The sequence below is a fragment of the Cryptotermes secundus genome, unplaced genomic scaffold, assembly GCF_002891405.2.
Source record: "Cryptotermes secundus unplaced genomic scaffold, Csec_1.0 scaffold639, whole genome shotgun sequence".
In the NCBI taxonomy this organism is placed as follows: domain Eukaryota; kingdom Metazoa; phylum Arthropoda; class Insecta; order Blattodea; family Kalotermitidae; genus Cryptotermes; species Cryptotermes secundus.
Window position 1 is genome coordinate 496,813 of NW_019743157.1, and position 14,291 is coordinate 511,103.

General features: G+C 44.6%; 1 protein-coding gene across 1 annotated transcript in view; it reads right to left on the reverse strand.

Annotated features, from left to right (window-relative positions):
* LOC111873920 (bestrophin-2) overlaps window positions 1-14,291 on the reverse strand; it is a 204,519-nt gene that overhangs the window by 12,327 nt on the left and 177,901 nt on the right. The window contains exons 6-8 of the mRNA XM_023869014.2: window positions 10,655-10,759; window positions 8,858-8,965; window positions 2,133-2,366 (exon numbers count right to left, since the gene is read on the reverse strand). Coding sequence (XP_023724782.1) covers window positions 2,133-2,366; window positions 8,858-8,965; window positions 10,655-10,759 — 447 coding nt within the window. The remainder of the gene's footprint in view (window positions 1-2,132; window positions 2,367-8,857; window positions 8,966-10,654; window positions 10,760-14,291) is intronic.

The window sequence follows — 14,291 nt, forward strand, 5'->3', positions numbered from 1 at the left end:
AATAAGGAGCTTGGTCTATAATAAACGAAGAGAAAATTTAGTAGCTCACTCAACAAATCTTTCGCAATCAAGGCAAAATACGAGTATAAATGTTGGGAAGCAACATAGAAGCGGTATCGCATTAACGAAGAAATTGAAGCACACTGAAGCTGCGGCATGCTTCCCACAATTCAGTTCAGAATCCTTTTACCTTGACATATCTTAGCCAGAATTTTGAAAAACTAAAAACTCCTTGGCTTTTAGCCCGCAAGCGAACTATAACGACCGAGCGACCGCCGCTAGTCGGCGAAGTTAATACCAACTTTAGCGGATTGAGGGTGTCGCGTGGTCAGCGCAACGGATCCCCATGGCCGTTAATTTCGGTTCTCTAGACCGGAGCCGCTATTTCCTTAAATAGCTCCTCAATTATCCTCACGAGGCTGAGTGGACCCCGTTCCAGAACCACTACTTCCCAGAAAATCTGGTAGCGGCGGGAATCAAACCCGGGATCTCTGGATCTGTAGACATGAACTCTGACCACTAGACCACAGAGGCGGCCCTCTAAAAACTATGTAAAATTACAGACGGCAGGAATAGGTATGTAAAATGGTAGAGGCCATCTACTCCATGAACCAGGGTACGACACAACTTGTGTAGAAAACCTTTGGCGGGGGGGGGGGGGGTTCTGTACAAATACGTTTGAATTTCCCACCGACGTATGAAAACAGAATAGAGATTTTTTTCTTATTACGACATAACGGTACACATCACCAGGTGATGACGGCGCAGCCTCGTGACCATAGGAGAACGAGTGTATATCGCATTAAAGAAAGAACACTGATTGAGGATGTCTGCATATACAGAACTGAGGAGGGGATCTGCAAGTGACAGGAGGGCCCAGAAGATTCTATAATGACGAACTTAACAGTTTTTATCCTTCATGAACTATCATTTCGACGATGAAACCAACTAAGGATAATGAGATGGGCGAAGAATGTGACACACAAAGGTGACAAGAAGAAAGAAAGAAATGCATTTGTTATGAGATTATGAAGAACACGGCCGCAATCTTGAGGTATGGACGAAGAAATTATAGCATTGTTACCAGTTCAGACCCTCATCTGTCGCTACACTGTCTGTTATTCTGAAGCTCTGTCCTGCATTTTGCTTTCTGTTAATCTCAACTTCAAAATTTAATATCATACTTCTTGCTCTGAATCCTTCTGTAGAAGAACTGTAGATCTTATTTCGAGTAATGGAGACATCTCAGACAGTCGCTGATGCCCGGGTTCAGTACTACGTCAGGTCCTGTAGGATTTGTATTGGAGAAAGTGACAGCCTCTGTGGTCTAGTGGTCAGAGTTCCTGCCTACAGATCCGGAGGTCTCGGGTTCGATTCCCGGCGCTACCAGATTTTCTGAGAAGTAGTGGGTCTGTAACGGGGTCCACTCAGCCTCGTGAGGGTAAATGAGGAGCTATTTCAAGGAAAAAGAGGCTCCGGTTTAGAAAACCGACATTAACGGCCGTGGGGATTCGTTGCGCTAACCACGTGACACCTTCTAACAGCAAAAATTGGCACTAACTTCGCTGACAAGCGGCGGTCGCTCGGTCGGTATAGTTCGCTTGCGGAATACTGGTCACGGAGTTTGTTTTTTTGGTACTGAGATAGGTTTTCACCGTGAACTTCCGTTTCCCCCGCCAATTATTATTCCACCAACAGCTCCACATTCGCCTATTATTAACTGGGGTTCGTACAAGAGGTCCAATAGCGGCTGTCGTAACAAGTGGTCTCATTCTGACCCCACCCTAATTTTTTTTAATGCTAGTGGGGTGGAACTAAGTCCCTTGCACTGCGGCCACTTCTGGCCTATTGTACCAGCCCCAGATGATAGGTGAGGGTGATTGTGGAGCAATTGGTGGAATGAAGATTGGCAGGGGAAACCGAAGTACTCGGAGAAATCCTGCACCAGCACCACTTTGTCCACCACAAATCCCACTTGAGCAGACCCGGGATCGAATCCGGGCCGCCGCGGTGGAAAGCCAGCGACTAACCGCTTGAGCTATGGCGCGGCCTGACCCTACCCTAAGAATTAAAAATAAATTATAGCATATTGTTATGAATTAGTAATCAAGGTTTCCATTCCAGGTACTCACGTAATCAGCATACACGTCATCAGGAACCGACTTCCTGGAAGGCAGTAGATTGGCGTACAGGGAATCTGCTTCTTTCACTTTGAAATTCTCGGCCGAGCCCTTGGGTTCTGTGCGCCTGTAATGCTCGGAGGCCACCGTGTAGGGCAGATCCTTGGGTACCACTTCCTCCCAGTACTGGTCCTTCAGCAGCTCCGGATGTTCTTCATGCATCTCATCCACAATCATGTACGCAGCCTGAAAGAATTCAGATACAGTGAAAAGATGGCGGTGATGCGCATCGACCCGTGAAGGCGTGTGTCCCAAGTGGAGTTGAAACACAAAAGTATTCTTAACGTTCGGATTGGATGAAGGTCAATAGTCACCTTCATGTTCCAGCTACTCCGATAAATTTCCTCGGGTACTCATATTCGGCTTTATAAGGCCTGGAATTACACGGTAGGCTTTACATTGCATAACTGCTGAGCGTTGCGCCCAGCCGGCATTGCCAAGAAGCCGCAGTCACATCTTAGTGAACACAAAGCGAATTCTTTTGGGGAAATTCTTCAGTAGCTGAGCGACCGGTGGCTTCTCAAGAATGACTTACCTCCATGGAGTAAATGTATTTCTACAATCATGTACCTTTTAATATCACATTAGCCATTAACGAAAGAAATTAAATACCGATAATTTTTATATTATTATTATTATTATTATTATTATTGGAGCCGGAATAGCGTAGTCTGTACAGCGACTGGCTTTGGGTTGGACGACCAAGTGATCTGAATTCGAGTCCCGGTATGGTCAAGAATTTTCTGTTCTCCACGTCGTCCAGACTGGCTCTAAGGTCCACCCAACCTCCTATCCAATGGGTTGCGGGGGCTCTTTTCCGGGGGTAAAGCGGCCGGGGCTGAAACTGACCAATCAACTCAAACCAGTACCGAGTCAACAAAATGTGGATCTATGGATCTATACATTCATTCCCCCATACGCCTTTATGGCGTAGTGTTTAATTAGTTAAGCACAGGGACAACTTTACCTTATTATTATTATTATTATTATTATTATTATTATTATTGTTGTTATTGTTATTATTGGGAGTTCCGGATAGCTCAGTCTTTATAGCGAAGGGATAAAAGCTGAACAGCCCAGATTCGATTCCCACCATTGTAATATTTTTATCTTATACATAGCTCTGGGGCCCACCCAGTTTCCTATAGAGTGGGTTCCGCAAGCGATTTCACCGGAAGTAAAGCGGCCTGGGCGTGAAGCTGACCACTCACCTCCAACTAGTTCAGAGGCCAAGAATGGTGAAGCTACAGCTACACCCCCCCATGCGTTCTCATGGCATTGAGCTTAACTAAGAGAGCACAGGCACAACTTTACATACGCGATATACAGAAATAACCCAACCAAAAGAGGTCTGAATTTTCTGACACTCATCAGCAACTGTCCAGTTCCTATTTGCAAGTCAGTGTTTATCATTTCGAGAAGCTGTTTAGCAAAATGTGTCTGTTGGCCTTGGGATATCAGTTTTACGACTATTTAAAGCACTTACATTACAATTGTGTACAAGCCAAGTTATATGGGGCACGCGGTAGCGAGGTTCGTTGAGGCACTATGCTATAAGCCTGAAGATCACGGGTTTGATTCCCGATGAGATTACTGAATTTTTCAATTGACCTAATCCTTCCAGCCGCATTATAACCCTGGGATCGACTCAGCCTCTAGCAGAAATGAGTACCAGGAATCTTCCTGCGTGGTAAATGGCGGCCGGCGCGTAAGGTTGACAACCTCAGCACCATCTGTGAGCAGACTGTCTAGAGAAAATGTGCGAGCCTCGACGTCTCACAACCGTATGGGTTTCCACGGCCTGTTACAGGGATAGCTTTACTTTTCACAAGCCAAGTTATATAAAGTGTAAGAAGTATGAAGAAGAGCGCTGAAAGACGAACTGTGAGAACAGTAGGTATACTGCATATGCATTGGGTACAGCTGATTCAAGACTTTCTTCGATTTACTTGGATCATGAACGGTTGTTTCGTTAACGACGCTGTTAAGATATCAGCCAGTCTGGATAATATCTTTGGGATTTAATGCAAAGAGAAAGCGACAACTGTTGTAACAATTCACACAATACCTTTACATGCACATCTTAGTACAGGATTTCAATTTAATTAAAGAGTAAGCGTAACGCCTGTCTGCACAGAATTAGTTGTCTGCCTCGCCATAAGGGGGAGACATGTCGAGATCTAATGATACGAAAAAAAACCTCCGTGACCTGTAGTCCGCAAGCGAACTATACCGACCGAGCGACCACCGCTTGACGGCGAAGTTAGTGCCAACTTTTGCGGATAGAGGGTGTCGCGTGGTCAGCGAAATTGATCCACACGGCCGTTAATCTCGGTTTTCTAGACCGAAGCCGCAGTTTCCTTGATAGCTCAATTATTAGCACGAGGCTGAGTGGACCCCGTTCCAGACCCTCTACGTCTCAGAAAATCTGGTAGCGCCGGGAATCGAACCCGGGACCTCTGTATATGTAGGCAGGAACTTTGACCACTAGACCACAGAGACGGCCACACGAAAAAAAAAAATATATGGCGAAATTTTACACTTTTTACCCCTCAAACAGCTTGAATGTACATCCTATATCTTTATCGGTTGTGTTCACTTGGGGTACTCCGTCTACCGGGCTGACACCGTGTGATCGGGTGGAAGTTTACCGACATCTTAGAGGAATGTACTACCTCCATCTTCAGGGTCAAAGAGTGAGACAAGCAAGGAGAAACATCTGACTAGACGGCTACTACATCAGCCCAAAGTAATCTCATTTCGCAGTGCCCTCTCATCTGCTGCATTGTTGAAGAAAATGACTACGTTATTTTGCGAATTGCTTGCCTCCGGTAACGAGGCAATCTTGATCTATTTTAGAACCGCATTCCTACAAGGTTCAGTTAGAGAAAGGGCGGGAACAACATCCAGAGAACTGCCCTGAAGCGAATCGAAACTGAAGCACCCAAAAGCCTTCAGACTGCTCTGTAATTGCCAGGGTACTAGACTTCGGACACACACTGACCAAACCCTACATATATGAGACACATCCGACATCCTTACATTATTCTGAGTCGGGAGGGTTCGTTCTGCATACAGACTAGGAGAAGCGCTTGATAACCGAGGAATCAGGGTTCGAGTCTCGGAGAGGTCAATGGACTTTTCTCTTGTTCTCAGTGTCGAGACCGCCTCAGGGGCTCACCTCGTCCTTTATCCAATGAGTAAGGATGTGGAGTGGCCGGAACGTGAAGCTAGCCGCCTATTTCAGTCTAGTGCCGAAGTTAAATGTGCATAATTGTTCATGGCATGGTGTTTAAGCATACCATACACTAAAATCACACAAAACTACGTCATACCGAGTATAAATATAAAATATTTCAATGTCCTAAGACTTTATAGCGCTCCGTAAGCATTGATAGAGTCCAAAAAATTACGATGTGCCAGCAACATGAAGTACCAGTTTTAAAAAGCTGTAATATTAAGACAATTCGGCAACAATCTAGACCCAATTTCAACCAAGTTTTAAACAACACTTCAAAAATATGAACTAAAAACAAGGCCATCCGTTGTCACTGATGAAATCATCCAAGAAAGTGATGAAAACATTCGCGATGACAGACGTGTAACCATCGATGAACTTCGTCAACAACGTCCAGAAGTGTCAAGAACTGTTCTCCATGTCTAAGAGAGCAGGCGGGAGATTTTTACGAAACTGGAATAAAAAAACTCATTCCCAGGCTCACTCAGTGCATTGCGACCCCTGGTGACTATGCTGAAAAGTAAATAAAAGCTTGTAAAAGTGCTACAAATGAATCCCTCCAAAAAATGATTTACAAATATTTTCTGGACTCTGAATCCTTATTTTCGTACTTATACAATCCACCTGATGACGGCCTTATCAGGTCGAAACATGTTGTAGCAGAGACAACTAAAATACACAACAAAGCAGCACACTACCAGTCTAAGGACATGGCTGGAAGTTACACCTCCAAGACTGCCCCTGTGAATTAAATTATTAACTAGTGCAATAGGATGCTGAAATATAATCTTAACTTTACATAGCGACGGGCTACGAGCTGGACGGTAGAGGTTGGATTCCCGGCAAAGGCAAGAGATTTTTCTCTACTCCCCAGCGTCCAGACCGGCTCTGAGGCCCACCCAGCCTTCTATCTAATGTGTACCGGGAGCTCTTTTCCTGGTAGTGAAGCGGCCGGGGTGTTAAGCTGACCACTCATCTCCAAGTTGTGCCAAGGGCAAGAATGATGGATCCATACCTCCACACTCCACACGTCTTCATGAGGCTTAATTAATTAAGTACAGGGCAAATGTACCTTCCTTTTACATTACTTTTGCCCTCACATTCCACGCAGGTTTTCGGGGTGACATCTTAGTTTAAACATGTGTTTCATGTTGTCACTCTGCCGCTCCTCAAAGCAGTTGACGACAAACCTCACGCACCATTTATTAACACATGAGGTATCTTCACAGTAGCAGACCATCGTAACTCCTTCTGCCTTGCCCATCCCATCCTCTTTGACTTGATCGTTTTAATCATACTTTGAGAAGAGTACAAGTTATGAAGCTCCTCATTATGCAGTTTTCTCCAACCTCCTGTCACTTCATCTCTCTTCGGTCTAAATATTTTTCTCGGGGCCCTGTTAAATCATAGATGAATAAAGATTGATGCCTCACTAATCTGTCTGACACCTCACTCGTCTGTCTATTATCTGAGATCCATTAAAATAAAAATTAACTGATGACATGTTCAGGCTGTACTGTGTCCACGAATGTTCCAAGGGGTACAGGACCACTTCTGAGTTTTCATATGGTAAGAAGCGTTACAGAGGGTGCTCAAGTAACAGTGCTTGTATGTGCGATCAAAGGCGTAGCACAAATCGATAAGTCCTTGGAGAAATACTGCGTCTGACCCTTTCAATACAGTGATTCGCAAGAGATCTAGAGAGAGAGACAGCACAGACTCACATTCAGAGTAATGTTATGAAGTGCCATTGATCAGAAGGCAAGAGTTCCACTGTTCTACGTGCGTGGAATGCAATAAACAAATGAAGCTTGTGTTTAAAGAACTCTTACTACAGAAGATGTACATAATGGCAGTTATTATTTACGAATCTCTTTCAAACATTACTTGGTTGATCAGATGCAGAGGTACGCTTTGGGTGAAACATGTAAAGGTGAAGGTGAATGTATCCCTGTAACAGGCCGTGGAGGCCCATAGGGCTGTGAGACGTCGAGGCTCCCACATTTTCTAGACAATCGGCTCACAGATGGTGGTAAGGTTGTCGGCCTTACGCGCCGGCCGCTGTTTACCGCCCGGGAAGATTCCTGGTACTCTTTTCTGTTAGAGGCTGAGACGACCTCAGGGTCATAGTGCGGCTGGAAGGATTAGGCCAACTGAAAAGTCCAATGACATCATCGGGAATCGAGCCCGCGACATTCTGGTTAGCAGCATAGTGCCTCAAACAACTACGCTACTGTGTGGCCCTAAGTGAAACATGTAGCGTTCACAAAGGTAAGAAAGTAAAGTTGTCCCTGTGGTAAATTAAGCACTATGGCATGAGGACATATGGGGGAGTGGAGGTATAGCTCGACCATTCTTGACCTGGGCGCTAGATGGTGGTGAGTGATCAGATACACGCCCCGGCAGCTTTCCTTGCGGGGAAGAGCCCCCGGTACCCATTGGATAGGAGTCTGGGTGGGCCTCACAGTTGGTCTAGATGCTGTGGAAAAGAGAATAAATTTGCACTGGTGGGAATCGATCCTGGATCATCCAGTCCGTAGACTAATCTGTCCCTCCCCATATGTATCACTCATGCAGATCATAAATAAATAAACAATAATGTAAAGAAAGCATTTGGGAGATTTAGGCGCAGAGAGAAAGATAACATTAACATAGATCTTAGTGGGACAGATTTTGCGAGGGTTCAAAAACGGGCTCTTGCGAACACAGCAATCAAACTCTGGCCGCCATAAAATTTATTTCCAGTTTGTTTAGCAAAATATCACCGATTTAAACTATATATCATCGAATGACTCAACCACAGTGCAAAATGAATTGCAAAGGATGTGGAAGGAAGTTGTCTTGGCCCAATTTAAGGTACTGGGAAAAATTGCGAAGAACGTCAGTCGGAATAATCGGTGTCCCGGGTGAGAATCAAACCTGGTTGCTCCCTGAAACTAGTCGGAATCTAGCTCGATCAGGGCTTCCAGAAAGGACCACGAATTTCTTGAGCAGCTATGGAACTATCATCATCTCAAGAAGAATTCTGCAATATTCAGATGCTTAAGTTATCATTAAATTTTAATTGAGGGCGCGCGGTAGCGTAGTTCGTTGAGGCACTATGCTACAAGCCGGAATGTTGCGGGTTCGAGTCCCGATGAGATGGACCTCTTTCAATTTACCTAAATCTTACAGCCACACTATGGCCCTGGGGTCGACTCAGCCTCTAACAGACATGAGTTCCAGGAATCTTCTTGGGGGTAAAGGGCGGCCGGCGTGTAAGGCTGACTACATTGCCGCCAGCTGTGAGCCGATTGTCGAAATAATGTGGGAGCCTCGACGTCTCACAACCCTACGGGCCTCCAAGGCCTGTTACAGGGATAGCTTTACCTTTTGTTTGTTTGTTTTTTTAAGTGTAAAGATCGAGCGTTGACGCAGAAACCTTGAGGCGCAGTCTTACCTTCACATGCCGGTCAATGAGCCAGTTGAGTTCGATGTCATCATCATCTTCACCGAACGGATTGATAAGAACTTCAGCTACTTTCAGCCATCCGATGTAGAAACAGAACTGAAACAAAACAAGGAATTATGAATGACGCAGGTATGAGAAAGCCACAAAAATAAAACGACTTTTTGAACCATAAGCATGGATGCACTTCTCTGTCAAAGCCCATCATTAGGAATCCACTCCAAAAATCCGAAACGTTTCATCTCAACCACACTGTGGCAGTGGGGAAGGGGCAAATATATTGTGGGCGTGAAACGAGATCTGTCTCGATATTTTCGGGAATTTACATATTTTGAGTCCCCTGATTATAAAAAAGTGGCTAATGTATGCTGTCTGTAAATAGCCACGTATTGTATGTATGTATATATATGTATGAATGTGATCTTTGGCAGCTCCCGAACTGTTGGATGGACTTCTTTCACATTTGATTTTCAAAAGTTTATTCATCGCAGGACGGTCATCGGTGAACATGAACAATCCACTTCCAAAAATAAGGGGCTTTTCAAATGGACTCCAAAATACAAAGTGACAATTTTCTCGAATACGCATAAAATGAAACTGATTAAATTTTAACCACTTATTAAGAGAGTATTCCTAAAGAAAAGCGAGTGTTGGCATCATCGTGAAAATAACGGTAAGTGCATTAGAGGCCCAAACGAGAAATGGTGATTTTATTGAAACCGGCTTTATTGGTCATTGTTGTTTGGTATTGAGCAACAAATACAAAGCAACAATCTATTAATTGCCAAGGTATTGCAACCAAGGTCAATCGTGTAGGAAAAAAAATTGCGTAATATATTTGCATCGATTCTTTCAGCAGTTGAAAATACAGCAGTTATATGTTTCATAAGTGTAGAATTGCCCAAAACCGACACTTACCAGGAAAATTATCATCTGCCGATATGCCGGTATATCACTTTTAGGAATTAGGTGTATTTCGACGAAACGTCATCATTAGAAAACCACTAGATCTTTGCTTCCAGTTTCAACATAATATAGGATGCAAAACGTCCGCGCCAGATATGTCGTTGAAAATAGAATTTTTCTTCCGTAAGGTTGCCTGCTGATACTATGACGTAATCTCAAAGATGATTTAGACGTACTATGGAGTGAGACGGCCGATCACAGTGGCCGCGCGGTCTAAGGCATGAACTATCTTCGCCGCTCAAACACTGTAGTCGTTGGTTCAAATCCCATTCGAGGCATGAATATTTGCATTTATACCGCCTCTGTGGTCTAGTGGTCAAATCCCATTCGAGGCATGAATATTTGCATTTATACCGCCTCTGTGGTCTAGTGGTCAGAGTTCCTGGCTACGGATCCAGAGGTCCCTGGATCGATTCCCGGCGCTACAAGTTTTTCTGAGAAATAGTGGGTCTCGAACGGGGTCCACTCAGCCTCGTTAGGATAATTGAGGAGCTACTTGAATGGAAAAGTAGCCGCTCCGGTCTAGAAAACCGCAATTAACGGCCGTGGGGATTCGTTGCGCTGACCACGCGACACCCTCTATCCGCTAAAGTTGCCACTAACTTCGCCGACAAGCGGCGGTCGCTCGGTCGGTATAGTTCGCTTGAGGACTAAAGCCACGGAGTTTCGTTGTGTGTTTGTGTTGTCCTGTGTAGGTAACGGCCTTGCGACTAGCTGAGCACCCCTCTAAGGAGTCCTACTGACTGTCTAGAAGACATGCACTATGCTCCCGAGGGAACAACAGGAAATATCGATTGTGGTTCTGGGGCTTGTAGCACTTACCTGAAGAACAGTGAAGAAGGGGAAGAACATGTCAGTGTCAGACAGGATGAACTGGCGTCCCATCAGCGCCGCGATGAAGTAAGTGTAGACAGAGAGGGTCACCACCTGTGTAACAAGTCCATACATAACTTCACCTGCACACACATATGAACTATGTTACGTGACATGAGTTAAGATGCGTTTAAGCATTTCAAGTCTAACAATTCATATAAATAACGTTTAAAAGCCCAGTTCCTTCTTCAAGATAACATTTCGTCTCCTCTGAAAAGAAAAATCGGTTCATGCCGTTTACGGAAATAATAGCAGTTCATTTATTTGTTGACTTAACGACATTATTAATAACAGAGACTACACAGCGTTGAATGATTGAATAATAGTGAATATTGTAACGTGTTTTGCTACTGAAGACCCAGTTCAGATTGTTAATTGGTTTATTTAACAACTTACAAGGCGTAACTACAAAAACTTATAACACTGTTGCGGGTTTACACACTTTACAACCCTACACAATAATCTCTTCAGTAGTCTTCACGTATTTATAACGCGGGAGCTATCCAAGTCTCTCTGAATTACACACTCCCAATATAACTGTACTACAGCACACACAATGTCTTGAAGGCACACAATGAACTTCACTGGCGGACTTCTCAGTTATCACATAAAATCTTCTCACCACGCGTTCGGGTCTTCTTTCCGCGACTGCTATATTTCAACTAACTGCTTAGGCATTCCAGTTCTCTTATAAACCCTCAGTCGGACAGCGGAAAACGCGCCTCGCTTCCCTGTTGCGTAATCGCCGTGTTTACAGGCGTTCCTGGACATACCCGGAAGCACTACATAACGTTTCAGTTCTTCAATAACAATATCAAACTTCGTTCAAGCGTTATTCGTCAGCATGAGAATCAGTATACATACCCCGGATAAGCAAGAAGAAAGCAATCTCTTATTCCTGCCGTGAATCGAAACCGTCTCCTAAACACATAATGGGCCTACATTCAGGATTTTGATTGGAAAACCTCGTGGCGAAAGATTAATTAGAGAGTAGACGAAGATACAAGAGCAAAATCAGACTTGGTAATTTTGTGACTTCGGATCTTTGTCCACGTTTAATCAAGTACACAGACGGTACAAAGAACCGGGATAGCTCAGTCGGTATAGCGATGGGCTATGGGCCGGACGGCGGGGTTTCAATTCTCGGCAGAAGCAAGATTTTTCTTTCCTCCACAGTGTCCAGATCAGCTCTGGGGCCCACCCAACCTCATATCGAATGGGTACTGGGGGCTGTTTCCCAGGTAGTAAAGCTGCCGGGGCGTGAAGCTGAGCACTCACCTCCAACTAGTACCGAGGTCAAGAATGGTGAAGTTATAGTACATTCAGTCTCCCAAAAATCTTCATGGTATAGTGCTTAATTAGAGAGACAACTTTGCTTTTACCTTACCTTATGCACACTGTATAAAAAGGGGCACGTGGTAGCGTGGTTGGTTGAGGCACTATGCTACAAGCCGGAAGGTCGCGGGTTCGAGTCCAGATGAAGTGGACTTTTTCTTCAATTGACCTAATCCTTCCAGCCGCACTTTGGCCCCGGGGTCGACTCAGTCTCTAACAGAAATGAGTACCAGAAATCTTCCTGGGGGGTAAAGGGCGGCCGGTGCGTAAGCCTGAAAACCTTACCGCCATCTATGAGCCGATTCTCTAGAAATTATGGGAGCCTCGACGTCCCACAACCTTATGGCCTGTTACAGGGATAGCTTTACCTTACATTGTATAAGGGTGATTGGGGATGGCGCAGTCTGTATAGCGACTGTCTACGGGCTGGATGACCGAGGGGTCGGAGTTCGAGTCCTGGTAGTGTTAATAATTTTCTCTTCTCCACATCGTTCAGACCGGCTCTGGGGCTCACCCAGCCTCCTATCCAATGGGTACCGGGGATCTTTCTCCGGAGGTAAAGCGGCCCGCACGTGAAGCTGACTACTCACCTCCAACTAGAGCCGATGTCAAGAAAATGTTGATCTGTACCTGGGCATATTCCGTACTATACAGTGAGCGCTAAGAAGTTCCGTTAACTACTCAGTGTTAAGTCACGAGCGATTAAAATAAGAATGTACAGCTTCTTGGCGCATGATTTACGTGACTTTTCATGTTACATTAACCGCTGCGAGTTTATCTAACGCCTTAGACATGACTTCAGACAAACTGAACGGCTTAAGAGATGTGTATTCAAGCTGACGCACATTCCGCAAACTGTGCTAAAAATAAATACAAAAATAAACTCCGTGGCGTGCAGTCCGCAAGCGAACTATACTGACCGAGCGACCGCCGCTTGTTGGCGAAGTTAGTACCAACTTTAGCGGATAGAGGGTGTCGTGTGGTCAGTGCAACGAATCCCCAATGCCGTTAATTTCGGTTTTCTAAACCGTAGCCGCTATTTCCTTGAAATAGCTCCTCAATTATCCTCATGAGGCTGAGTGGACCCTGTTCGAGACCCACTACCTCTCAGAATATCTGGCAGCGCCGGGAATCGAACCCGTAACCTCTGGATCTGTAGCCAGGAACTCTGACCACCAGACCACAGAGGCGGTTTTGTTAAAAATAAATGCAGAAGATAAAAGTAAATTTGTCCATGTGCTTAATTAATAAAGCATCAGTCCATAAAGACGTACGTGGGAGTGGAATTGTAGCTCCGTCATTCTTGACCTCGGCATTAAATGGAGGTGAGTGGTCAGTTTCACTCCCCCCTTCAGCTTTACACCCGAGACAGAGTCCCTGGTACCCATTGTATAGGAGACTGGAGGCCCCAGAATCGGTCTCAAAACTGGAGAGTAGAGAAAATAATTTCTTGCCCCAGCCGGTAACCGAACCCCCGGCCGTTCGGCTTGTAGCCCGTCACTACAGCGATCAGTACATCCCGACTCCAAAATAAATATATCTTATTTAAAAGATGGTTCAAAGTAACCACTAAACTCAGTAAAAATGCAGTCCAAATATTTTTTAATTTGATATTGACACAACTGAAAATTGTCAGGCAATTGCGATTTTCAGCGATACTGACCCATATCAAGGTACATTTTAAATACGCCGTAAATGTACCTTTTTATGTACGTCTATATCATAGACCGTTAATCAGTTTTATAAACAGGCTATAAGTAAGGTCAATAAACTGGAGAAAAACACACGAGTGGAACTTTTATGGGCTGAATTTGCAACCCTGTCTATTGATTAGTCTTAAAGTCGTGTGACAGTGAGGTTTCTAAATACCACATAGATCGTTTTGTGCATTAAACCACAGACGGTTGCCTAGCGACAGAATTCCTGTGGACACAGCTCTAACAAAAGATCATGCGTATTCTCCTAACGCCCACCAGACAAATCTGACAGATTCGTGAGAAAATAAATTATAACCATGAGTCCCGCGGGGCTCGGAATAAGGAAATACTGTGCTGGCGAGCAGAAATTTATCCGACCGACCAGACCCGCGGGGCTAGAAACCAACAATGACTGTGCTGGAGAAGGCCAGTAGCAATTTACGGGACCACACAGACAAATGGGACTAAAGGAAAATTGAATATGGGAAAAAATTATATTTTTCAGAAAAGCTGAAGTAATATGTTGTCACGTGTTGTGTATGTCACGCGACAAA